The 26,282-nt window shown below is 46.1% G+C and overlaps 1 protein-coding gene across 2 annotated transcripts in view; it reads right to left on the reverse strand.

Annotated features, from left to right (window-relative positions):
• Positions 1–2,730: 2,730 nt before the first annotated feature.
• Positions 2,731–26,282, reverse strand: part of Pdlim1 (PDZ and LIM domain 1) — a 46,317-nt gene continuing 22,765 nt past the window's right edge. For both annotated transcript variants that reach the window (XM_038313169.2, XM_038313178.2), the window contains exons 4-7: positions 22,669–22,868; positions 11,613–11,764; positions 3,524–3,641; positions 2,731–3,256 (exon numbers count right to left, since the gene is read on the reverse strand). In XM_038313169.2, coding sequence (XP_038169097.1) covers positions 3,070–3,256; positions 3,524–3,641; positions 11,613–11,764; positions 22,669–22,868 — 657 coding nt within the window. In that variant the 3' untranslated portion in view covers positions 2,731–3,069. The remainder of the gene's footprint in view (positions 3,257–3,523; positions 3,642–11,612; positions 11,765–22,668; positions 22,869–26,282) is intronic.

Consider the following 26,282-nt stretch of genomic DNA (forward strand, 5'->3'; position numbering starts at 1 on the left):
GCAGCTTTTGCTGGAGCAGGAGCAGAGCAGCACTGTAACACTTACACTGGGGAAGCTTTCCCCTAGTGGAGTGGAGCTGTAACAACGTCACAGGGGAAGCCCTCTACTCCCGGAGCCCAGTTATTCCACTTGCACTGGGGAAACCTTTCCCTGGAGCACAGCTGTAAGCTGCAGTGCTTACAGGGACCGCGGTATTTCTTGGCTCCTGACTGCTGGGATACCGTTTCATCTGAGCTCCAATGTTTACAGCCTTCTCTATAATAAGATGCAATAATTACAAGATGCGATCATTTTCCCCTTTACTGATTGTTTTAGTGAGGGTGTCCATTGCTGGGAAGAGTTGCCATGACCAAGGCAAACTCTTACAAGGGAAAACATTTAATTGGAGCTAGGTTACAGTTCAGAGGTTTAGTCCATTATCATCATGGTGGAGCATGGTGGCGTGCAGACAGACATGTGCTGGGGAAGGAACCGAGAGCTCTACATCTCAATCTGTAGGCAGCAGCAGTAGACTGTATAGTGGGCATGGCTTGAGCAAACATGAGACCTCAAATCCCACCCCCACAGAGACACATGTCCTCCAACAAGGCCACACCTTCTAATAGTGCCACTCGCTATAGGTCAAGCATATAAACACATTAGTATCTGGGGTCCATACCTATTCAAACCACCACACTTATCCTCTTCATTTCTAAAACCCAGTGCTTTAAACACCATGTACCTGAGACTGCCTTGACCAGTTGTCTACAAGGACACAACAGCTGGTACAATGGCTACAATCGCTGCAGCTTCTTTTTTTTTTTTTTTTTCTCGAGACAGGGTTTCTCTGCAGCTTTTTAGAGCCTGTCCTGGAACTAGCTCTTGTAGACCAGGCTGGCCTCGAACTCACAGAGATCCGCCTGCCTCTGCCTCCCGAGTGCTGGGATTAAAGGCGTGCGCCACCACCGCCCGGCCTCGCTGCAGCTTCTTGATGGAGTTCTCAGGAGTTCATTTTCCAGGAGCTATCTTGTTTTCAGAAGGGCCAGAGGGGGAGTAGAGATGAGTGATGGAACACGTGCCTAACAAGCACAAGGCCTTGGGTTCAAACCCAGCACTACAAAATAAGCACATTACTGCAGATTGTCACTTCTATAGCCTTGAGTTTCTAAGAGTGACAATGATTATGCCATTCTAAGCACACCCTCTTCCCTGAAATGTGAAGGTTTATTTATATTTATGTTTTTATTTGGGAGTTGTGGTCCTTATGGATGTGGGAGAACATTTATTTAAGGATTTATTCACTTATTTATTATGTATACAGTGTTCTGTCTGCATGTAGGCCTATGGCCAGAAGAGGGAGCCAGATGTCATTACAGAGAGTATAGTTGGGGGGGGGGGGGCAAAAAACCTAGTCTATCCCTGGGAGATGGGTTTCAGTTCTTGTTTGGGTTTCTAGAACTGCAACATTTAAACTACCTCACCTTTTACACACTTTAACAAAGATCAGGTTTAAAGTTAAGACTGGTTAACTAGGAGGTGGGGACTTAAACATCCCTGTAAATACTATTAGACTAAGCACCAAGTTAGCCCATTTGTCTATGATTGTTATAATGTGATTGCCATGATTTCAATCATGCACTCTTTAGAAGCAACACGGTATCACAATGACAAAGAGCTGGATACACAAGCATATAACCCAACTAGATAAATGGCAAACATCTCATTAGCACACTGAGGAGAAAGGCTGGAGAACATACTAATCACCTATTACCCAGCTCTGAGCTCTCTGAGGCTGGTGATCACACTGCTGAGTTATCACACCTTCACACAGTCTGGAAATGGATTATTGAGACATACGTACTTCAAAACCAACCAATGAAGATTTGAATGAGAATGGCCCCCATAGGCCCATATGTTTGACTACTTGTTTCCCAGGTGGTGGTACTGTTGGGGGAAGGATTAGGAGATGTGATCTTGGAGGAAGTGTGTCACTGGGGTCAGGCTTTGAAGTTTCAAAAGACTCACACCATCATCGGTACATCTGTCTTTCTTCCTCATGCATGTGTTCTAAGATGTAAGCTCTGGCTTGTTCCTTTGCTCTGCTATCACGGATTCTAAGCCCTGCAACTGTAAGTTAAGTTAAAGATTTCTTCTGTAAGTTGCTTTAGTCATGGAGTTCTATCACAGCCAAAGAGAAGTTACTAAGACAGGAAGTTATATTCCCTCAAACTCCAGAACAGCTTCACTAAAACAGAACCAAATATCATATATTAGTGGGGTTACTTGACTGAGAATGGTCCCCAAGGCCCTGGAACTTGGTCTCCAGTTAGTGGTGCTGTTTGGGGAGATTTAGGGGAATGGCTTTGTTGGAGAAGGTATGTCACTGGATGTGGGCTTTGAGAGTTTAATGAGTCCACACCGTTTCTAGTCCACTCTTTCTGCAATATGAGCTCTCCGCTTTCTGCTCCAGCTGCCATGCCTCCCTGCCCAGACCATACACCCAAATGAACGTGTTCTTCTATAAGTTCCTTCACCATGCTTTACTGCAGCGACAGAAAAGCAAAGAAGATAACTAACATTAACCAATGATGCTTAGAGCAAGCCTCAAAGGTGTAAAGGAAGACAGCATGTTCATAGCATCTTTTCATGTCCAGGGAAAAGGCCTGCAGAAACCAAAACCAAAAGAGACCCAGGGCTTCATGAGACAGTATACAGAACACAGGGAGGGACGACTAAGTGGCCACACACCACTTTAAGGTCTAAATTTATTAAGTAAAATAAAATCAACATGAGAGATGCTACATTTGGCTTCATTTCAATGTGACCAAAGTCCGTTTGCAGCAGAGAAGACCCCAAGTGAAGATGATGCATGGTGGTGCTGGTGAGGGGACAAGGGACAAAACCATCTCCAGTAATGTAAAAGCAGGCATCACACTGCTGGGCGGAGTCAGCACAGGCGGACCTCACTGTCCAGTGAGCAGGACTAACACTAGGTAAGCACAGGACTGTCAAGGAGGAGAAGCCAGAACATTCAGAGAACCAGGTACAGCAGGCTGGCTGGAGGGCAGCAGACAGGGCAGGTCCTCTCAATCACTTGGGGAACACGGTGACCACATCATAGCCCTCAGGGGGTGTGACACGCTCCCGGGCATGCTTTTCACAGTAAATCTGATCCTCTACGAAGAAATGGCCCTTCTGTTTCAAGTTGGTGCCACAGTCGGTGCACACATAACATTCAGGGTGGCGGTGATGGTCCCTCAGCTTCACAAACACTCCTCTGCAGGGGGAAGGGAAAATGGGGCTGCATTAGTGACATGAGGGCCCTGTATTGTCCTTCCTGAGCTGAGGCTTCCAGATAAGCCCCACCACAGGCCTCTGGCTGCCAATGGGGCTCATCATTCTAGAAGCGTCTCCCTTGTCAACACAACAGCTCTGCATGGTCCGGTTGATCTGTTGACTTTACCCCCAAGCTTTGCAACACCCAGAGACTCCCACACTTCCATGGTTTGCCCAGCCTCTAAGAGCAGGGGCAGTCAGTACTCACACAATGCCAGTACCACACTTGTCACACATGGGCAGCTTCTGAGCGTTTCCAACTGATGCAGCCACTTTGGTGACCGGAGCTTTAACACTTCTGAATCCCGAGGGCTTGTTGGGATCCCCTGAAAAGGAGGAAAATGCACACATTAGCCAGGAAGTGAAAATCCAGTATGTACCACTGAGTTCTCTCAGAACTGCCTGTGTATCTGCATACGCAAGCAAAGTCACAGCCACTGGGACCAGACAGTCGGTGACTCTGCACTATGTTTATTGTTTAACATTTGGTGATCTCTCAGTTACCATGTTAGAAAAATAAATAAATCATTTCCCCCTTCATTGTTTTTTGTTGTTGTTGTGTTTGTTTTCATTTTTTGTTTGTTTGTTTGTTTGTTTTTTGAGACAAGGTTTCTCTGTAGCTTTGGTGCCTGTCTTGGAACTAGCTCTTGTAGACCAGGCTGGCCTCGAACTCACAGAGATCCGCCTGCCTCTGCCTCCTGAGTGCTGGGATGAAAGGCATGCGCCACCACTATCCCGGCTTCCCCTTCCTTGTTATAAAGAAAATATTTTTTAAAAACCCAATACAGAAAGCCCTCCTACAGTGCCTCGCATATGATCAACCCTCACAACACAAATCACTAACACACAACGCACATATGTGCAAATACTGACATCGACCAGGAATGTCACCAGCCCTCAGGCTGCAAAATCCTGCCCTTGCTGAAGACCTTGGCTAATGAACATGAGCAAACATGAGTCCGAAATTTATGTGTGTGGCTTGGTCCTGTCCCCATAGAGTTTCTGTCCTATACCACGAAAACAGCAAGCCTCAGTGAGGTCTCTACCTTGTCCAGGCACCTGGAATGAGAAGAATTGGGGTGCCACACCAAGCTGAGCCACCACTAACCAGTGTCTCCCCAACAGCATGAGTCACCTGATGCTAACACAATAGGAGGGTGAGTTTGAGGGGCTTTGGTGGCTTGTGAACAACAACAACAACAGTATTTCTTTCTTTTACTAGGAGTATTTTAAAGCACCCTGTACTTCCATCTGTCCTCCATGGCTGCACATGACACTCTCGGGTTTCTCTCATTACTACTGGGTCCTCTCACACTGGGACCAGATATCCATCTGACAACCCATGAGAGGGAGCAAGCTTTAGACATCATCTATAGATGAGCTTGGGGAAGGCTCAGCATGCCCTCACCTTGATGATCCCATACCCCAAAGCACAGGGGACAATATTCCTTTTTTTTTTTTTTAAAGAAGTCCACAGTCCAAGCTTCTGTAATTGCAGATTTTTATATTAATTTGCTTAGGTATTAAAATGTTTTTATGCTTAAAAATTTTGATGGCTCAGTATTTAAGAGCACTGGCTACTCTTCCAAATGACCCAGGTTCAATTCCTAGCATCCCCATGGTGGCCCACAACTGTCTGTGAATCCAGTTCTAGGGAATATGATGACTTCTTCTAATTTCCTTGGGCATCAAGCACACACATAGCCATAGACATAAATGCAGGCAAAACACCTATACACATAATTTTTTAAATTTAATTTTAGAAATTACATTTATTTAGTATGTATGTGTGTGCACCCACATATGTACAGGTATGTGCATGCCGTGCTATGCTGAGGGAAGATAGTTCAAGGGACAACTTGTAAGACTTGGTTTTCTTTTTCTAACATGTGGGTTATGGGATTCAAACTCAGGTTTGGCAGCAGGCTCCTTTGCCTGATGAGCCATCTCACCCCCCCTAAAATGTTTGGAATTGAACTCAAGACCTCACACATGCTAGGAAAGTGTTCTACAGCTGAGCTAAATTCCGAGCCTATAACTGAGTATATTGATGGTCCTTTTAGTTTGGTTTGGGTTGTTTTTGTTTGCTTGATTGATTGTTTGATTGATTGATTGAGTGATTTTTGAGACAAGATCTATGTAGCCCTGATTGATGATTGATGACTGACGACTGATTGGTTGATTGATTTTTTGAGACAAGGTCTCTCTGTGCACGTGTACCCCTGCCTGTCCCGGAACTCACTATGTAGAACTCTCAGAAATCCACCTGCATCTGCCTCCCAAGCACTGGAATTAAGGTGTGTGCCACCACACTGGCTCCTTTAGCTTTCTATCAAAGGCAATCTCTTCACCTCACCAAACCTCAGCCCTACATGAAGGCATCTCAGAAGGGCCAGCGTGAGCAGCTGCTCCAGGCATTGTGCCCCAAGCATAGCAAACAGGCTCCCTCACTTTCCGACTGAAGGGACTTGGCTGCAAGGAAAGAGCAGCACCTCTGCACTCATGGACAGGGTGGAGAGGCTAACTGACCACAGAAGGGACCAACACAGCAAAGGCTGGGGTCTCAAATATAAGATATCCTCTTCCCATAGCTCACTCGGTCAACAGGAAAACCAGTAGGAAATAAGAGAAAGTGCAGAATGGTAGAAGAGAAGGCAGGGAGAGATGTGAAATCCCTACTTGGTAGGAGGAGCCACAATCCTCTTCTGAAACTAAACTGAAGGAGACTAGAGTTGGGAGCCCTGGAGAAGCTGTGTGGGGCAGCAGCCCTCATTCTCAGCCCTGCAGCGCCACCTGCTGGCTCCAGGTTGTTTCCTCTCACTTAGAGAGCCAGCCCTGGACATGGGACCTTTCTTTTTTGGCAACTCCATACAACTACAAACACTCCCGAGTGTCTCTGCTTCCAGGAAACCCGTCATCCAAGTTCCATTTGTGTGTTTGTCGTTTGTTGTTTCTGAAGAGGAAGGGAAATCAGGTAAATAAAGTACAGCTGTTTCTCTGCTCATGTCACGGATTAATCTTCCACAGTTCCACCATCCCTACAGAAGAAAGCCCACGATTCTAACAAGGGCAGTTCTCTAGAACCTGACTCCAGGTCGTCTGCAGCCCCGGAACCCCTGACAGCAGCCAGCATGGACCTAGGAGTTTGCTAACTGCATCTCCAGCTTCTGAGCGAGCCTGCAGTCACCACCGCTGCTTCTGCATTTATCGTCTCCTTCCATACCTCCGCTCCTTCAGGATATCCCTCTACTAACAGATGAATGGACAAGCAGAATGAGATGTTTACAGACAACGGAAGATGATTCTACTTTAAGAGGACAAGAAGGGCCAACATGATGGTTCAGGGGGCAAGCCTGAGAACCATCCCCAGAACCCACACGGTGGAAGGGGAGAACCAACTCTCAGAAGTTGTCCATATGCCCACTGGCACATAAGCACGCATACGTGCATGCATGTGTATGTGTGTGTGTGCACACACACAATAAATATATACATAAACAAATCTGATTTTAAAACTTTTAAGGAAAGGAATTCTGGTGTGTGCTACGACATGTACGGATGTTGTACTGAGGGAATGAGCCCATCACAAAAGGGGAAATCATGATTCTGCTCATACAGGTATGTGGAATAGACAGTAGTGCTGTGGTGGCCAGAGGCCGGAGCAGAGAACAGGGAGGTGGGGTTTAATGGCATCAGAGTTCCCGTTCTACCAGATGGAGAGTTCTGAGGCTGGATGGTGGCAATGGCCATGCCTCAGACATGTATGTGGTGTAACTGAACACTGAAAAGGGAACACACTGGGAAACTTTATGGGATGTGTATTTCCCAGCTGAAACAGTGTGCATGCTTCTTCTGCCACAAATGTTATGATTTGTCCAGAGCAAGATGAAGCATGAGAAAAGCAGAGGATGAGCCGCACTTAGAACAAGCTGATCTAGTGGGGTCTATCACCAACACTGCTCAGACCGTTTGGGCACCTAGCTGCACTGAGCAGTTCACAAACTTTCTCTTAACGCTTCACACAGCCCTGATGCAGTGGACTGCCCTCTTACATGGGTTACACACAAACACTAGAGCACAGAGGGGCCAGCAACCTGCTCAAGGTCTCCTGCAGGTCACAGGTGGACCCGAGATGTCAGTGCTTCCACCCATAGACTTCTGCCAACACAGCAGCACACATCCGGGTGCCTTGTTAACATCGGCCAGTGATTCAGGCTTTGACCACTCAACCTCAAGTGAAAGTGCACCTTTGGGCTCTCCCAGAGAACTTGTTCCACGGGATGAAGGTTTGTCTAGAATTTATTCTGCTTCCCTAAGTGAAAACTTAGCACAAGCACACATCAAGAGACATGGGAAGAACGACTAGCTGTCCCCTCACCTTCCTATTTTAGCAAAATCCTGTTTTGAGGCAAGAAAGCATTCAGTCTAGGAAATAAAAATAAATAAAATCATAAACTTCAGATTATATAATTAGGTACATCCCGGTAATTAAATCCCAGTCAATAAAATCTAAGTGGAATAGTATTGTGTATAATGTAGCAATACTGGTGAACTCCTAGGAAAGAGACAGCTGGCTCATCTGACAGGGGATTCTCCATTTAGACTTGGCCCCTTCTGCTGTGGGATAATCCTTCTGTATGCTGTGAATATGCATAGCTCTCATTGGTTAATAATAAAGCTGATTTGGCCTATAGTAAAGCAGAATAAGGCTAGGTGGGAAAGACAAACTGAAAATACAGAGAGGAAGAAAGACAGAGCCAAAGGAGAGACGCAAGCCATCTGCCACAGGAACAATATGTGCTAGAGAACAAGGAAAGCCACAAGCCATGTGACAAAATATTTAAATTCTAATAGCTAGTTAGTAATAAGCCTGAGTTATAGGCCAATCATTTTCCAATTACTATTAAGCCTCTGACTGATTATTTAGAAGTGGCTATGGGATGGGGCGGACAGAGAAACCACTGTTTACACCCTTCCTTCCTCCCTGGTGCCTGGAGGTAAGAATGATAGCCAGGGCTCCAGGTGCCAGGGAGGATAACCTTGATCATGGGAGCTATAGGCTTTGGTTACTGGGGCAGAAGATGAAAAGAGGTCTTGATGCTGCAAACACAGATTCAGAATCCTGTGCTTGGGTCCCCATCTATGGGCTTAGATGAGTTTTATGGTACAAATAGGTCTGTGTCCTATTTGGGGGCTCAGATGGGCTGACTTTACCCACCTTAACTGAACCGTCTACTTACTAAGATAAAATCACCTGCCCCTTCTCATGTGCGCTGACAGAGCTGGCAGCCCTACAGGTGGGATCTCCAGTTGTTTGTCAAGCAGGCCTAATAGAGGAGTTTAAGCAAAGTCTAGCCAGCTCTTGTCCTGCTAGTAGAACACCTATGTTCAGCATAAAAGAAGCACTTTAATTATACTTTCTTGTGCATGTAAATTGCCCCTCTCTACAGAATCCACACCACTGAGGGGGACGCCCAGTTATGGTGGTGCATTCAGGGAAGCTTCCCTTCCCAGGTAACTGTCCCTGAAATACCTACAGGTGTGCACTGTGGGGCGATAAAGAGCATAGAAGGCAAAAAGAGCTAGGTGCCTGAGTCGGGAAGAGGGCAGAGTATAGAGGAGCAGATGCGATAATTTGTTTGTATCCAACAAATAAAGCTTTGTCTGAAGATCAGAGTGCAGAGCTGAGCCACTAGAGGCCAGGCAGTGGTGGCACACACCTTTAATCCCAGGACTCGGGAGACAGAGGTAGACAGATCTCTGTGAGTTCAAGGCCACCCTAGGCTACACTAGATTGATCCAGTCTCAAAGAGAAACAGAGCGAGGAGGTACAAAAGCCGTTCTCCAGAGCAGGAGCAGAGGGTGCTGATGGAAGGTCCCTGAGAGATGATGAGCCTGAAGACTTGCTAGACAAAGAGGAGAAACCCTTCCTACCCTATTATCAGTCTCTACTGAACGACAACCTCGCTTTTACCTAACTGAAAGTTACTTCAACATGCATGGTATTATGCAATGTCTCCAAGGAGAGCTGTCTCCAGAGACCCGCAGACGCATCAGAAGTCATGCCTGGCCAAGCGAAGCTGACCTGGAGCCTCCTGATGAAGCGCCAGCATCTATAACAACCATGGGGTGCTGACTCTGTGGACGGTGATGGCTGTTTCGCACGCTTTGTGATTTCTGAGCCTGGAGCACAGTCCAGACACTAGCCTAGGGTTGGGGATGTGGCTACCCTGAGGCCTCCACGATGAGGAAAGGCCATCCGCCCTAAAGCCAGAGCAAACCGGGGGGGCCCCCTGGAGAAGGACTCCCAGATTCATTGACCTACAGGTACATTCTTCCTTCTGTGGCCTCCACATGCTCTTCCTCATCTGCCATCTTGGGAGCAAGGCATGTAAAGTAAAGCAGCCAAGGGACAGAGCAGCAGAATCTCACAGAGGTCACAGTCACTACAGACTCAGCTCTCTAATGCATGGGTGGCAGGACACAAAGCTGCTTAAATAAAGCCTGCATGCCACAAGGGATCGATATTTAGAATAACAATAAACTAAAAATATTAAACACCAAAAACAAAACCCCCACCATCCAATCAATAAATAAGCCAAAGTAGAGATGGCCAGAAGGAAATGAAAATTAAAACTGCACTGAGATTGCATCCCACCTCTGTCAGACTGGCTGTCTGTATTAAAGCAGGCAGCAACCAACGCTAGCAAGGATGTGGGGTACAGAGGCACCCTTATAGACTGCTCGTGGGAATGTAAACTGAGGCATCCGCTAGGAAAATCAGTAAAGAGTTCCCTCAAAAAATTAAAAATAGAACACATGATCCAGCTATACCACTTGTGGCAATAAACCCTAAGGAACCTAAGTCAGCACAGCAGACAACTGGCCATCCATGTTTATTTTGTAACACTCTGTACAATCAATCAATAGCCAACTTATAGAGTCAACCTAAATGTCCAAGGCTGGGTAAAGAAGATATGATACATATGGCTGACTAGTGTGTGCAAGGGCAGGAGAGCTTAGTAAGGTCAAAGTATGTGATATATTTGAGTGAAAAGGCCATTATAAAACCCATAATTTTGCACAATGAGTCTATAACAATGTAAAATAAGGGCTGGAAATATGGCTCAGGGCGTAAGATCTCTGGCTACTTTTACAGAGAACCGAGTTCAGTTCTCGGCACCCATATGGTGACTCAAAACGACTTCCTGTAATTCTGGTTCCAGGAGATCTGATATCAAGTCTTGCCTCCACAATCTCCCGCATACACATACATGCAGAGAAATAAAAGCAGACTAAATCTCTTTTTAAAAATTAAATCATTTGCCGGGTGGTGGTGGCAACACCTTTAATCTCAGCACTTCGGGGGCAGACACAGGTGGATCTCTGTGAGTTCAAGACCAGCCTGGTCTACAAAGAGAGTCCCAGGATAGCCAGAACTACATTTTTGAAATCCTGTCTCAAAATAAAATAAAAACCATTAAAACATTTGAAAAGACTGGGCAACCAGGGCTAGAGAGATGGTTCAGTACTTAAAAGCAATTGCTGCTCTTGCAGAGGACCTGAGTTCAGTTCCCAGCACCCACACGATGACTCACAACTGTTCTTAACTACAGTTTTCTCCTAACCTCTGGAGGTACTTCGTGTATATAGTAAACAGACATATGTGTGGGCAAAGCAACCACACTTGTAAAACAAAATTAAATAAATATTTTTAAGTAACAACCGAGCCAGAAAGTATAATCCAGAGGGGGCGCTCTTGTACCACCCCCTACTGCCAAGACTCCCATCCACTCCTAACCCTGTAACCGGTTACCGCAACTGCTGAAAATGGAACCTAGGGGTTCTACCTTAAGCATTTCACAGCTGACCTGCATCTGAGTCCTCTCTCCCTCCATACCCCCACTCTCCCTCTGCTTTTCAATACATGTTTTGTCATTTTAAAAAGTCATTGCCAGCTGGGCAGTGGTGGTTCACGCCTTTAGTCCCATCACTCATGAGACAAAGGCAGGCAGATCTCTTTGAGTTCGAGGCCAGCCTGGTCTACAAGAGCTAATTCCAGAGCAGGCTCCAAAAACTACAAAGAAATTCTATCTCAAAACAAAAACAAACAAACAAACAATAACAACAACAAAATCAATGCCAGGGCAGAAGTGGTGGTGTGTGCTCATATAACAGCAGACTCAGGACTCGGGAAGAAGGCAAGGTCTATAGCCCCAGCCTTTCACAGCCAACTGCACTCACTCTCTCCACCTGGTCTGGGCTGCGCTCACCTGTGTTCCCACAGGGCCCCTTACCTTTCCCATCTGTCTCCAGGATCTCCTGCAGAAGCAGGAAGGAGGTGGACTGTTTGGGGGGCTCGTTTAACTCCTGCTTCTCCTGAAGCATCTTGTAAACCTCAGATTCCTTGTCGATGATGAGACTTCCTGAAGGGTGAGGCTGATCCAAGCTAAGAAGAATGTTTGGAAACCCATTAGGACAAGGGTCAAAAGTGAGGCTCAGAACTCCACCCGGCACCCCTTCCAGGCAAACCCACGCTGATGGGAAGAGTGGCTAGCGATATCCCATGTCCCCAACCCTGGGACAATGTTATAAGAGGTCTGGTAGGCAGAGCTGGCTGCCACTTTAATACAGTAAGAGGCTATTTTCCCAAATATCGTCCCTGTAATTCAATTACATTTTGGCTAACTCCCACAGATGGGGAATTTGTCCCTTCTTTTTAAATTACATAATCAACATTATGTCAAGAGAAAAATTTGAAGAGGAAAAATTCCAACCACAATCTGACCACTAAAGCTCGGCTGGGTCCTGTGTGTGTGTGTGTGTGTGTGTGTGTGTGTGGTGTTGGGGGGTACTTGCATTCCTTGCACCACAGAAGCCTCATCTTTCTCATTCCCCCGTCAAAGGGCTTCTCATGCCTCCAGACGCTCCTCGTCACTCAGAATGGAGCTCGGGCCTCTGTGTCCCTAGCTGGAGGCAGCAGTCTTGACCTGCCCCATCCACAGGCACTAGCAGCGAGAAGGAAACCTTCACGCGCTTTTCTGTGTAAAGGTTCAGACCCCCGGGAACAGGCAAGCCAGACCTTGCCTCCCACTCCTTCCTCCTGTCACTCTGCATGCCCCAGGACGAGCTGAGGCAGGCACTACTGTGAGACTGTTTTTCCCTGAGCCAAGGCTTGTGCTGCCTGGCTGCAGAAGGGCGGTGGAAGGGAGGCAGCCCTTCAGCTTCAGCTGTCTTGAGCCTGACTCCTCACGTACTCCCAGCTCTCCCGCGTGACTAAGCCAAGCTGTGGCTTACCAGCAAGGCCCACCAGCTGTGTAACCTGTCCCTCTGCTGCCCTGCTCCGCGTTGGAACGGTTACATTTTCAACCAGAGACCAGAGACGTATTTCCAACACGTGAATCCAGACGGTTCCACGGTGCGGATCAATGTAATCTCAGCTGACTTAGAACCAAATACTTACAGTTTTGATAACCCAACACAAGTCTAAGCAAGTTCAACTCCTTTACATTGAGGAGTAAAGACCCTTAAGCTGTGGCCTTTCCTGAGAAGAGTGTGACTTGAGCCAGGCAGCCTCCTTCCAGGCTCTGCGCTCACTCTCTCGCTCTCGCGCCTACACTGTTAACCCTCATGTACGTCCAGGGCCCCGTTTCACACAGGATGCACCCCTCAGAGAAGATTTATTGACCCTGACTCATGACAGTCCCACACATCCCCATCTCTTGCTACCCTCTAACTCGCTCTCCTGCCACGTACTCTGCTTGCATTTACTTCTGTATTTCTGGCTTCCCCGGGAAAGTAACCAAGCATAATGCCTTGCTCTCTGTAAATGCCCAGGTCGGGCTCAGCGCAGAGCCCAGGCTGGGAGTTTGGCAGTCAGGTAAGTAAGTGTGTACGCAGAGATGACACTTCCTCCTTGCTATGCTGTCCCTCATCCTGGGAGATCACCCTGAAACTCTCTAGGGTTGGGGGAACCCACCTCCCTAGCCCACATGCACTCCTTCCTCTCACTTCCATAGCTCATTCAGAAGCCGCCTGAGGGACACTATACCCACGAGGAGCGAAGCACAAAGACCAGATCAACTACCGGGAGGGGATATGAGCAATGCATACAGATAGATTTACTCATGCACAAACACACAGCTGCGGCCGCTGAGGGATGAGCTCTCAGCCTCCACCGCACTGGAGGACGCAGGCAGGAGCAAAGGAATTGCAGCAATTGCATTTGCTAACTCATTTCCCACCCACCATTGTACAACTGGTTCACGTTTTTAAAACGTTTTCCATGGGGAATTTCCTCTAAGGTAGTTCTTTTCTTCCTTTCCTTCCCTGCTCCCCTCTCCCTTTCTGCCTCTCCTTTTTCTCTCCTCTGAGACAAGCTGCGGGGGCACTTAAGACTCAGACCCCAGCTGGAAGACTCGAGCACAGGGATAAAGCCCAAGTGGTTCCCTTGGACTGCAACCACATTCTGACAACAAAGAAAACAAGGCCCATAAGGGAGACATAAGCCCTGCTACTGCTGGGCAAGGTTGGCGCGGGCTGCTCCTGCCACCTTTGGTTTGCACTGACAGGGAGGAAGCAGCCACCCTTGCCTGGCCTGCCCGCAGCAGCAGCTGGTTTCTATCGACCCTTGCCTAGCTCTCTCCCTCTCCCTGTAACCCTGTAAGTTAAGTGAATACTTGGTAAAGTAGTTTTGAGTCAGGGTCTTCTACCAGCTCAATTTGCCTTTTTTTTTTTTTAGTTAGTTACTTGATTCTTTGAGTTTTGAGCTTGGAACCTGGCCTATAATAAGCATATTACATTATTCTTTATTAATCTTTTTCCTATTACTCTTAGGGCTATTTTAAAATCAAGATCGGGCCATGGAATGTTTGGGGGAAGAATTTTTTCTCTTATTTGTTGCATGTTATGTCTGGAAGCCACCAAGGGAACACTAAAAATAACAGAACTAAACCACTAGGTCATCATATATTCATTCTTCCAGCAAACAGCCATGGGAATCACTCCAAGGAAGGAAAGAAGAAAGACAGACAGACAAAGAGAGACAGAGACAAAGAGACAAACCCATTTACCATTTAGTTTCAAAAAACTGATAACATCTTTATATGCTGGGCATTTTATGCAGTATTTTCAATATCTGTTACCCTAACCAAATCACTGTCAACCTAATTCAAAAAATAGCACAAGACTCAGAAATTCTAAGTCTTGGACATTAGGCTATAAGATATTAACACAATATCTGAAAAAAGTAATTAGGATAAAAGCATGCATAAGAAATGGAGAAAAAAGATTCTTGTTTGTATATACAAAAAATTAAAAGTAAGAATTTTACGGTGAGCCAGCTCTATACTCTTGGCAGTCAGGAGGCTGAGACAAGAGGCTCAAGAGTTCAAGGTTGGGCTGAGCTCCATAACGAAGGCACATATTTCAGAGAGAGACAGAGATCAAATTAATTCTACATAGCCTCTTCCCTGTAATAGAGGAAATTATTTCCTGACTTACATACTGAAGTAATTATCACACTAAAATAAAACCAGATGGCAGTATTAAAGAAGAAAACAGGTGAGTATCCCTCATAAACATACAAATTTCATAGCAAATAAAATTCAACCATATATAAAAAGAATTACTTTTTACAGCCAAATAGTGTGTACTTGGTTTACTATTCAAAAATCAGTCAAGGTGTTAATCATTTGACCACATCAGCAGATTCACAAGAAAAAAAATCAAAAACAAAAAACAAAAAAAAAATTGACTACACCGGAGGCTGAGACAGGAGGAACAAAAGTTCAAGCCTTGTCTAGTCTCCTAAGTGAGTCAAGGCCAGACTGCCTTGTGAGACCCTGCCTCAAATAAAACATAGAAGAGGGCTGGGGATGTAGTTCAATGGGGGAGCACTTACTTAGCATGCAGGAGGCCCTGGAGCCAACCCTTGGCACTGCATAACAGCTGATGAAAAAGCTGAGTACAGGCACCTCTATTCCTAGCACTTTGGAGTCTATGGCAGGAGAATTACCACCAGTTCGAAGGCCAGCCTGCCTTACATGGTGAGCTCCAATGCCAGCCTGGACTATAGTGGAGACCCTGTCCCCACTCCCAAAAAAGGGGTGGGGGGGAAGAAAGAAGAATCTACAGAGAGCCAAACGGGCGAACTGGATTCTACAGTTCCTATGAAGAGGCAGCGAAAAGGCAAAGTTAAGAACGATTTCAAAGGAGGATAAAATGGGAGGAGCCAGGATTTCAAGGCCCCTTTCACAGCTATTGTGGCCGGTGCCCCATTGTTTATCTCACACCGACAAGATTAGCTCAGATGCCTAGGACTGAAACACAAAATAGGGAAAACTTAAGTAGGAATTTTAGCCTCTAGGGATAGGCAGACTTAAGACGCCAGAAGAGCACCTGGTGGAAGGACAAAAAGTCAGCTTGGCTTTGCTGAGGCACTTCCCTCTGCGTTCCTCTTGGTTCTGCTTTTCCTGTCTGCTGTTAAGTTTCTGTTTTAGAGATGAGATCTCACTATGAAGCCAATGCTGGCGGTGAAATCCTGATCCTCCTGACTCAGCCTCCCGCATGCCGGGATGCCAGACACGGGATGCCAGACACGCACCACCACGTCGGACCCTACTAAATGCTGGGAATGTTTGTCTGTTTCCATTTGTCAGAATAGCTCCTAATTTCCCCTGTGATTCTTACATTGTCTGTTCGGTTGTGTTGTTCAGTGGCCACGGATTTGTCACTTTTCCAGTTGGCTTTTTGCTAAATTCTAGTTTCAGTCCATTGTGGCTGGAAAAGATACTTGCTGTTACATCAGTTTTAAGTTCATAAGATGGTTTTAAGTCTCTCTTCTGTCTCTTTTAGCAGACTATTCCACATGTACCTGAGAAATGATGTGGGTTTTTTTTTTAAACTTGATCATTCATTTATGATGATTTTATTGGCAATTCTCTTGCATCATTATTTGGAGGCATACAATGTATTTCTGTTCATTATTCACCCTATGGTGATGCATGGCACTGGAATTAGCCACAACTCTCAAACAATAGCACTGTACAAACTGGTTGGCCTCTCCTCCCTTCCTCCTATTCTCCCCACTCCTCTGGCAAACTCAGGTCTAGTCTGTTGAGAAGTAACTATAAATGGTATATATTAATGTCAGTGTTCACGTGGTTACTGTTAGCATGAAGAAACAACACCTGATTCTATTTCCATCTTCTAGCCTGTGTGGGTTTCTTTTTTGCTGGGTGTAGCAATTAGTTCCAGATTCATCCCTTGCCTTGCCACGCTGGCTACAATCCACAGCACGATGCAGAAGAGTGACCAGTGTGCACGGGCTTGGCTCGTTCTCCACCTGTGTAGGAAAGCCTTTGGTGTTTATCATTAAATGGCATCTTTAAAAAGATGGAAAGAAGCCTAAATAGCCATCGGTAGACAGATGGATTATTTTTTTCTTGTGCTAAAGAATGGATTCAATCTTTAAAAAGAAGAAAATCTTGACACCCACTTCCGGGGTGAAGCGTTTGGAGCAGCATTTTAAGAGGACTATGACTGTACCAGCCAGCAAAGACAATACTGCATGACTGCACTTGCAAGAGGAGCCCGCAACAGAAAGTCCAGCGGTGGCTTCCAGGAGCTTGGGGGGAGGCAGAAGTCATTCAATGGGTATAGCTTTTTAAGCAGAACAAATTCAACAGATCTGTCGCATAACTTTAAACATGTAGTTACGATAGTAAATTTTATACCATGTGGTTTTTAACCACACTTTAAAAAAGACAAAATGGGGGGACACCCTTGGTTTGCTGCGGAAACCCCAGAAGGTAACATACTTCATGGTTCTGTTAATAAAACATTCTTGAACTAACAAAGCTGTAATGATGGGAGATTGGTGGGCTGGAGGCTGTGCAGTGGGGATGTGGCTGGGGTGGGTACAGCAACAGGACTGGAATCCTGGTGTAGACCCAAATGCTTTTTTTTTTTCTTTTGAGACAAGTAGACCCGGCTAGCCTGGAACTTACTGTGTAGATCAGGCTGGCCTTGGACTTACAGAGATCCACCTGTCTCTGTGATGCGGGAGTCGCCTCTGTGTGCTGTGATTACCATTAATGAATAAAGAAACTGCCTTGGCCTGTTGATGGGGCAAATTTTAGGTAGGCGGGGAAAACTGGACTGAATGCTGGGAAAAAGAAGGCAGAGTCAGAGAGATGCCATGGAGCTGCCAGAGTCAGACATGCCGAGTCTTTACCAGTAAGCCACTGCCACGTGACGATATACAGATTACTAGAAATGGGTTAAATTAATATAAGAGTTAGCCAATAAGAAGCTAGAGCTAATGGGCCAAGCAGTGTTTTAATTAATACAGTATCTATGTGATTATTTTGGTTCTGGGTGGCCAGGATGAACAAGCAGCTCCTCCTTCTACATTTCTGCCCCCCAAAGTGCTGAGATTAAAGGCTTGTGACACTATGCTCAGTTGAACAAATGCTCTATACACTGTGTTCCTATCCATCTTCTTCTATGTAATAATTCAGGATGCCATCCTCAGCTCAGCATAGTGGCTCACATCTGTAATCCCAAACTCAGGAAGCTAAAACAAGAGGATAACTGTAGGTTCTAGGTCAGCCTGGGCTTCAGAATAAGACCTTGTCTCAAGAAACAAACACAAGAGTAAGCATCAAAGAAAACTGGATAAGGAATAAGAAACCTCTTTGCACTGTTTCCTACAACTTCATACATACCTACAGCTATCACAGAAGAAAAGGCTCAACTCATTTTAAGAATTCCTAAGTCTCAAATAGAACTATTAACTTTAAGTGATGTAGAGTTTTTAGTTCTTAGCTTGCCTGATGGCTGGGATAAGGAAAATAAACTAAGTAGCTAGAGGGATGGCTCAGCAATTTAAAGCACTGACTGATCTTCCAGAGGACCAGACTTCAATCCCCAGCATCCATACAACCACTAAAAACTGTCTGTAACTCCAGTTCCAAGGGATTCAGCGCCCTCTTAAGGACTCCTGCAGGCACTGCACACACACAGTGCACAAACACATATACAGGCAAAACACCCATACACATAGAACAAAAATAAATCTCAAAAGAATTTTAAAAGACAGTAAGAGGAAAGATGGGCATGGTGACACACACCTTTAATCCCAGAACTCAAGAGACAAAGACAGGTGGGTCTCTATGAGTTCAAGGCCAGCCTGGTCTACACAGTAAGTTCCACTCACTCACTGAGGAGTGAGCTGAAGCAGAAAAATCCTTCATGTTTCATGATTAGAAAATAAGAGCTTGGGTTTCAGTTGCCCAGATTATTATCTGATAATTAAATAAAATAAAAGATAAATTTTAAAAAGCAATTCTGGGAAAGTTTATACATTCAGTTCTAAAGGGAATGTCTGGTCTGAATGTTCCCTGTATTTTTGTCTCCTATGATAAGAAGCAAGGAATACCACTGGATATCAGGAGAAAAGGGAAAAACCCTCAGACCCTAGGCACTGTGGTGTGCAAGCACGTCAGCTACAGAGACAAGCAGTCTTCGTGTTGAAAGCCATCTGATCCTGCTCCCAGTTAGGCAGGGCCAGCATAATCCTTGTTACCTTTTGAACAGGCAGTAATGACTCCTTCATCTCCGCTGCACTTGCTTAGAAATCTGCCTCCTGAGTGTTTGGGGGATACACTGAGATACTGAGAAATTTCTGTGCTGGAATTTCTATGAGTGGGAGCTCAACCACTTGTACCATGAAGAGACCATCACCCCAGCAGGGTGCTGGCTAATAGTGCCCATAGCTGAATTTAGGCAATGGCTCCAAGGGAGAAAGAAGTTCGTGGTAGGCCAAGGCAAATCTCCTTTCAGTCTGAGCTCCCACCCCCCATCTCTAAAGTGCTGAGGCAGAGTTCTCCCACAGCAATGAAATCAGCAGCAACAAGCATTCACTCGGTACCTTCCAGCATGGGTATTGCATTCCCTTGAAAAGCTGGCAGAAAGGCATGTGATTAAGGACCCACCTTACAGCTCAGGGGGCAAGGTTTCAGAGGATTTACAAGGTTTGCCTAAGGTCACTCAGCTGGCAGGGCCAGAGTCAGGTTCTAGGATGCTAATCTACAAGCCCATAGAAACTAACAGACATCACATAAATTATGCACTCCAGTCTCTGCAGTCCCAAGCTTTAAAGGTCCTTTCTACACACAACAGGAGAGCTGAGAGAAAAGGTGCTGGCCACACTTCTTTCCCTGGAATGGCACACAAAAGAACTCTGGAAAGGACCGCTGAGTTAATGCCGCCTAGATGGGAACGTCTGCAGGGGCTCCCTTTCCACTCTGCTATGTTCAAGAAGGTCTACTGAGGAGACCCCCACCTGCCTTCCCAGATGGCAAGGCTGCTGTTGACATCCTGGCTTGCCTGGGATGCAGTTGTACCAAGACCGACAAGGCAGAGACAGTCACTCATACACAGTAGAATTCTCTGAAGTGCTTGGGACAAAAAAAAACAAAAAACAAAACAAAACAAAAAAATCAGAAACAGGGTGAGCCCCAGGGAATGGGTGATGACCTCAGATACAAAGTATGCAGTGAGGCAGTTCTGGAACCTCAGCAAATTCAGACTAAACAGTGGGGGGTGAGCCAGCTCTGGGCCTTGTGCTGAGCAGGGAGGGCTACAAGCTGGCTGCTGGGTTGGCAGAATCCTCTATCTCTCCTTTCTGTGGACATGCTAGAAACAAACCAGCAGGCAGAGATCCCTGTGCAGGAAACATGGAGGCCTAAGCAGCCCCTTGGCCTCTGGCTTCAGGGATTTCCGCTGCTGCTTCTTGCGTTCGTCCTCAAGGAGGTTGGACTGAAGTAGGTAACAGGACCCTTCGCTGAGGGAATCTACAGGAGATTGGTGAAGACCCTGAGGCTGCTTCAGCTATGGAGACTGTGACAGGAGCAGACAGTCGGGGAGGGGGGAGTGCAATCAGAAAGCTTGAGAGAAGAGAAGAAAGAAGACATTAACGAAGGAAAAATTTCTAATGCAGCCACACTAAAAATACTTTCCAGGCACATACTTCTCCCAGTGCTTAGCAGTTCTTTCAATTAAGGATGTGTCATTTCCTGGGCTATTAAATCCAGACCATGGAACATTCCCCACTCTGGGGCAGCAAAAGAAGGGTCACGTTCCCAGCCTCTTCAAGCACTCAAAACACAGGAATGGTGGTGTTGCGGGAGCTCCTTCCGCTCCTTCAGCCAATAGCCGCTGAGATACCAGCCCCGTGGTCTCTCTCTTTAAAAATGCTGCCACTTCCCTACACTCGTGCTTTGGCTTCCGGCTCTGCTTCCGGCGACTAGGCTCCCTTCCTCCTTCCTGATTGCGCAGTGGCTATTGGCTGAAGGAGCGGAAGGAGCTCCCGCAACATGGTGGCCCTTGGTATCAAAACACTCCTCGCTGAGCTATAGGCAAGCTTCCCTTCAGGGAGCCATGTTTAGGGGACCTCTAGATAGCTTTCTCATGGGTCCGCAGCATTCCCACGACCACGTTGAGGGGCAGAAATGTATCAAGCAGGTAAGGCCTCACAGGAACCATGATTTGGAGTAAGAAGCAGTGGTACTGGCCACTCCCATTAATGGCAGTGATCTTCAGCATCTTCTGAGACCAAAACCTCACTAGACTCTAAGAAACATACGGGATCTGTCCTGACCTGTCTTCTCAGTGTGAGGGATGGAGGCTTGTATGCAGTAGACGCCCAGCAGTCTTTCTGGTCTGTCTGTATTTCCCTCCCTCCTCCCTCCCTGTCCCACTCCTCTTTCATGTCCCCTGAAGACAACGGGGTTCCTGGAACAGCCCTCCAAACAGTTAAGGAGCCGAGGACTGCAGTCCCTCGTGACTTGCATTGGAAACTCTTAGTTTACAACTAAACAATCTGAAAAGATTATAAAGGTGAAAAGGGAAGAAAATGAATGCCAAAATGGGCTTTTGGAGGTAACACAGAATCTGAGTTAGCAAAGATCCTGAGAGACCAAACAACTTTGGAATGTAGTGTTTTCCAACAAAATTTGAATGTCACCGACATTTAAAAGTCAGCAATTTCAGGAATAAAAAAAAATTCCAACTCATGTTCCAGTTAAAGTAACCAGCAGAGGTGGGGATCCTAGGCCTGCAGGCACTTTTGTTGGAACTAAGGACTCTTATCCCCGTGGGCAGGGCAACGAGCATGGGGCGCCACAAGTGCAATTCAGTTCTGTTTGATCTGGTAGCCCTGCCCTGCGCTCCTTACCCCACAGACACATCCTCAAACGCATGAGCTGGCAACTTCTAATCTACTCCCCACCTTCCTAACTTGACACCCTCACACCCAGTTCCTTTGTCATAGGCGGAAGTCGTCTCTAAATCTGTCCCCAAAGAGTTGGGGACAGAGCAGACAGTAGGTCCCTCTACTGGAAGATGCAGGAGACCCAATACAGAGATAAAGGCAGGTACAGCCAACAGACCTGAGACAGAGGAAGGTGCCTGCCTGATTCCACCTACAGTCCCCTCTCTTCCCTGAACAGGTCAGAGCCCAATCCCATGAACAAGTTCTTGCAGCCTCAAGGACTCTCTCTATCATTTCTGGTCTTCTCTGGTGAGAAAGCAGGCACTGCTCCACCTCTGTACACACTGGGGTACACACACACACACACACACACACCCCACTCAGATTGTGTGAGAAGCATCAACACAAACGAGACCATCCATCGTGAGGAGTAGTCCTCTCAAGGACTCTACAGTGAGGACTCTCAGGACACAACAGTCCTGTGAAAGACCATGACTAGTGGCTGTGAGCAACCACAGCATTCAGGACAAAAACGAAGCTCAATCATTACAAGATCTGTGTGTCCGGCACAGGGCGGGGCATTTTATATATTATGTTTTCTTTTATTCCTCTCTCCCATGAGTGTGTGGGCATATATGTGTGCAAAGTGTGAAGGCGCTCACAGGCATGTGGAGACCGGAGGGTGCCATCAGGAATCTTCCTCTATGGCTCCCCACCTTATCCATCGAATCCAGAGCTCACTCAAGTGGCTAGTCTGGCCACCTGCCTGCTCCAGATCCCCCGGCTGTATCTCTGAAGTGCTAGAGTCACAGACAGGCCACCTAGAAAGCCCACCTAGCATTTCTGCATGCTCTAGGACTAGAACCCTGACCCTCACACTTGAGCTCCAGCAACCCATGTTCCTATTTGTACTACAATCCTACAAAGAGGGAAGAATTTAAATGCCAAAAATTCCCTCCCAGGATGAGTGGTTCGATTTGTTAGAAGAAGCTAGTGGAAAAGGCCTCTCCCAGGACCGGCCTGGAGGCCTGGGGGGGGCGGGAGGGGCGCAAAGGGAGCCAGGGGCGTCTACTTACTGTCGGCTCTTCGCATCCTCCCCACTGCCTGCCGTCTGTGCCTCCACAGCGCTGTTGAAGCTAGAGATGTTCTCAGCCGAGTAGAGGCCAGTAGGGTTGTTGTACTGGTTTGTGATGATCCGGGGAGCAGTGCTGGGAGCGGGTGAGGCAGTAAATGGCATCGCACTTCGGTTGTGGGCACTTCCTATGTGCAGGACCTCCTGAAGGCAGGGAGCAGAGGAGAAATCAAGGAGGTGTCCACCCGGTACCCCTATGGTGTGCAGTACAGGCTAAAGGCCAGGAAGAACTTGCAGCTAAGCTACAGCAGCTCTGGTTCACAGCTAACTTCAGCTGGGGACGGAGGGGTTCAGACAAATGCAACGAGACAGCCATGACCTGAGCGCGTCCACAGACGCACACTGCACATCCCACACACGCTCAGTCAGCGCCATCTCTAGTTCTTCCTGCGGCCCGGCAGATCTGATCTCTGGGTACCTCTGGGAGGATGACAGTTCATGCCTGAGGCTACCAAGTCAGGGCCGAAGAAGCATCCTTTCAGGACACATTCCAGAGGCATTAGGAAGAGGAGGAGAGGTGGCTTAGGTCATCCCAGGGCTCTCAATGCCAAAAGGTGCGGATAAATTCCCTGGATCATCAAGAAAAGTAGGTAATAGGAACACGGGAGAAGCAGCTGCTGACTACATAGTCTCAGTCCTTACAAAGAAGGCAGAGGGACTGAGGGCCTATTGTTCCATGTGGGTAAAACACAAGGTGGAAGGTTCTAGAAGCCGGGTTAAGGCAGAACCTGTGGAGGGAGGACTTTTGAGTTTCTAGGTCCACATTCCAACTATAACCTCTTGATGCATCTGTACAAACACACCAAAGCACTTGGCGGGGGGAGGGGGAGTCAAGACAGGGTTTCTCTGTTTAGCCCTGACTGTTCTAGAATTTGCTCTGTAGACTAGGCTGGCCTCGAACTCAGAAAATCGCCTGCCTCTGCCCCCGAAATGCTCGGTTTAAAGACATGCGCCATCACTACCCAGCTGTACTTTTTAAACTAACATTCCTTTAAAAAATAGTCACAAAAGTAACCACCTAATGACTCAGTTAGCAAGGTTCTCCCTGCTCCAATGCTCAAGATCAAGTCCGGCTTCCAGTGCTGAAGCATTGTGTTGCCTACTGAACTCAACGTGTTTTCTTAGTTCCCAAGGCAATTCTGATAACCTCCGATTTCTTTCTTAAAAACCCAAATAACTGGAAAGAGTCCCACACCCTCTATTGCTCTATTTTCCTCCTTTAAAAAAAGAAACTCGGGGTTTAATTGGAAAGCATTATGAATGAAAACTAACCGCCTAATTCATTATAAAGCTAATTTAAAGTAAAAGGTGGCATAGACATATTTTTTATGATAAAAATTTCTTTTTCGTTATTCCAGTAAATTTTCTCTTCAAGATTTAGATGGTTTAGTAAGGTTTCGTTGACTTTGTCTGTGTCTGCACATATAACCAAAAGAGGCTTATATGTTTTTTGTTTTTTATTTTATTTTAAGACAGGGTCTTTCTACACAGCCCTGGCCTGTCCTGGAACTCACTGTATAGACCAGGCTGGCTTCAAACTCACAGAAATCCACCTGTTTCTGCCACCAAGCCTAGCTACAAATAATCACAAAAGAAGATGGTAAAGAAAAAAAAAATGGCCACCATCAAGGAACGGTTAAGTAGTTTTATGTACGCCAACTCAAAGGAATTCTGAAATCACTGGCTGTGAAGGCAGCAGCCAGCTTACAGAAGAGGCCTGTGCTCTCACCCCATCGCTAGGGCAGCGTGGGCAACATGACAGCATCCAGCATGCATTCTTCTGTCTCCACAGCAATTCTGGGAGCAGCACAGGATGCTTATTCTTTAGCCTTGGCTCAAAGTTTCCCTGACACTTAGTGTTTGGCTGTGGGCAAGTTAGGCCTCTTGGAGCCATTTCTCTAAGCTTCCTCGGAAGGACACGGGTGTGACTCGCCAAAAAGCACACTGCCGGTTCTCGCTAGGGCTGGCCTTTTCTCCCGTAAAAACAAAAATAGTCCTGGTGAGAAAAGAAGTGCATAGAGAGAATAAATAAATAAATTCATATTTATTTATTCATTGCCCACATTTATAGGTCAGAGGACAACTTAGGAGAGTCAGTTCTCACCTCCCATTTTATAGGTCCCAGGTGTCAAACTCGGGTCCTCAGGCAGCCTGGCAGCAGGCGCTATCTCCCCAACCTCCCCACTCCACCCCCGCCCTGTTTTCTTTGGTGGGAATGGTGGAGTTTTTTCTTTGGGGTAGCTTTTTCTTTTTTAATTCTTGAGTCTGGCTTTCTAAAGCATCTTTCAAGAATGCATCTGGTTTGTACATAAAAGAAACATCTCTACCCCCATGTGGATTCTAGTCTTTCCAGAAGGCAGGCGGATTTAGGGCTTGCCTTTTGGAAAGGATGATGTCATTGTTTGGGCTTTGTATTTATCAGTCTCCAAGGAAACTCAATAATGAGGAAATACAAACTAGGTATGTAACTATGTTGACCTCAGATAAGCTGGGGTGTTGGTTAGCTTTATGTGAGCTCGCAGATCTTTACAATATCCATGAACTCTGTTCTCACTATTTGTCCTTTAGCTAAGAAGGCATGGAAATGGAAGATCTGGGAAAATGGGAGGTGGGAAGATTTTTGTACAAATAAAGAGAAAAATACACTCAAGCTAGCCTCTAGAGTAGCTTGAATGATTATTTTTTAGTCTGAAAATGATCTTCAATACATCAGCATTAAAGAAAAAGTATAAACAAGATATAAATAATTACCTCAAAAGAAAAGGGAGCATTTTGGACCAAGTATTTAAACCAAAATATCCCTCGTGTTATGAAACATGTAAAAATTAAACCCATCAAAAGTTAACATGCACATAAACTTAATAAGTTGCTAGACTACCAGAGAAACTGAAATTAACTCTGGCATGATTTAAGTTTGTTTATACAACTGCCAGTTTGCAAAATAACATTTTATGAAGTTCCTTATAGGGCTTATACAGAATAATAAGCTTGCGTCAGTTTCAGTACGGCAGATGCAGAACGATCCTCAAAAGTTTGATTGCTATTGCATAACAGAGAAAAACTATAACAACATTTCTGAGATTTTAATGGAATAACTTTTAAGAAATAAAGACTTGCCAGGTGGTGGTGATGTACACCTATAATCCCAGCACTTGGGAGGCCGAGGCAGACGGATCTCTGTGAGTTTGAGGCCAGCCTGGTCTACAGAGTGAGTTCCAGGAAAGGCTCCAAAGCTACAGAGAAAATCTGTCTTGAAAAACCAAGAAGAAGAAGAGGAGGAGGAAGATGAGGAGGAGAATGAGGAGGATGAGGAGGAGAATGAGGAGGATGAGGAGGAGGAGGAGGAGGAGGAGAAGAAGAAGAAGAAGAAGAAGAAGAAGAAGAAGAAGAAGAAGAAGAAGAAGAAGAAGAAGAAGAAGATACTTATAATCAACCATTCAGTTTATACACACCAAGGCATCATGTGAATTCAATTTCATCCAATTTCTATACTATACATAAGATAGTTGATTATGTTAATTTTTTATTACTATATTAAAAAACTAGTGTCTCAAACTT

Source organism: Arvicola amphibius, chromosome 1, assembly GCF_903992535.2.
Source record: "Arvicola amphibius chromosome 1, mArvAmp1.2, whole genome shotgun sequence".
In the NCBI taxonomy this organism is placed as follows: domain Eukaryota; kingdom Metazoa; phylum Chordata; class Mammalia; order Rodentia; family Cricetidae; genus Arvicola; species Arvicola amphibius.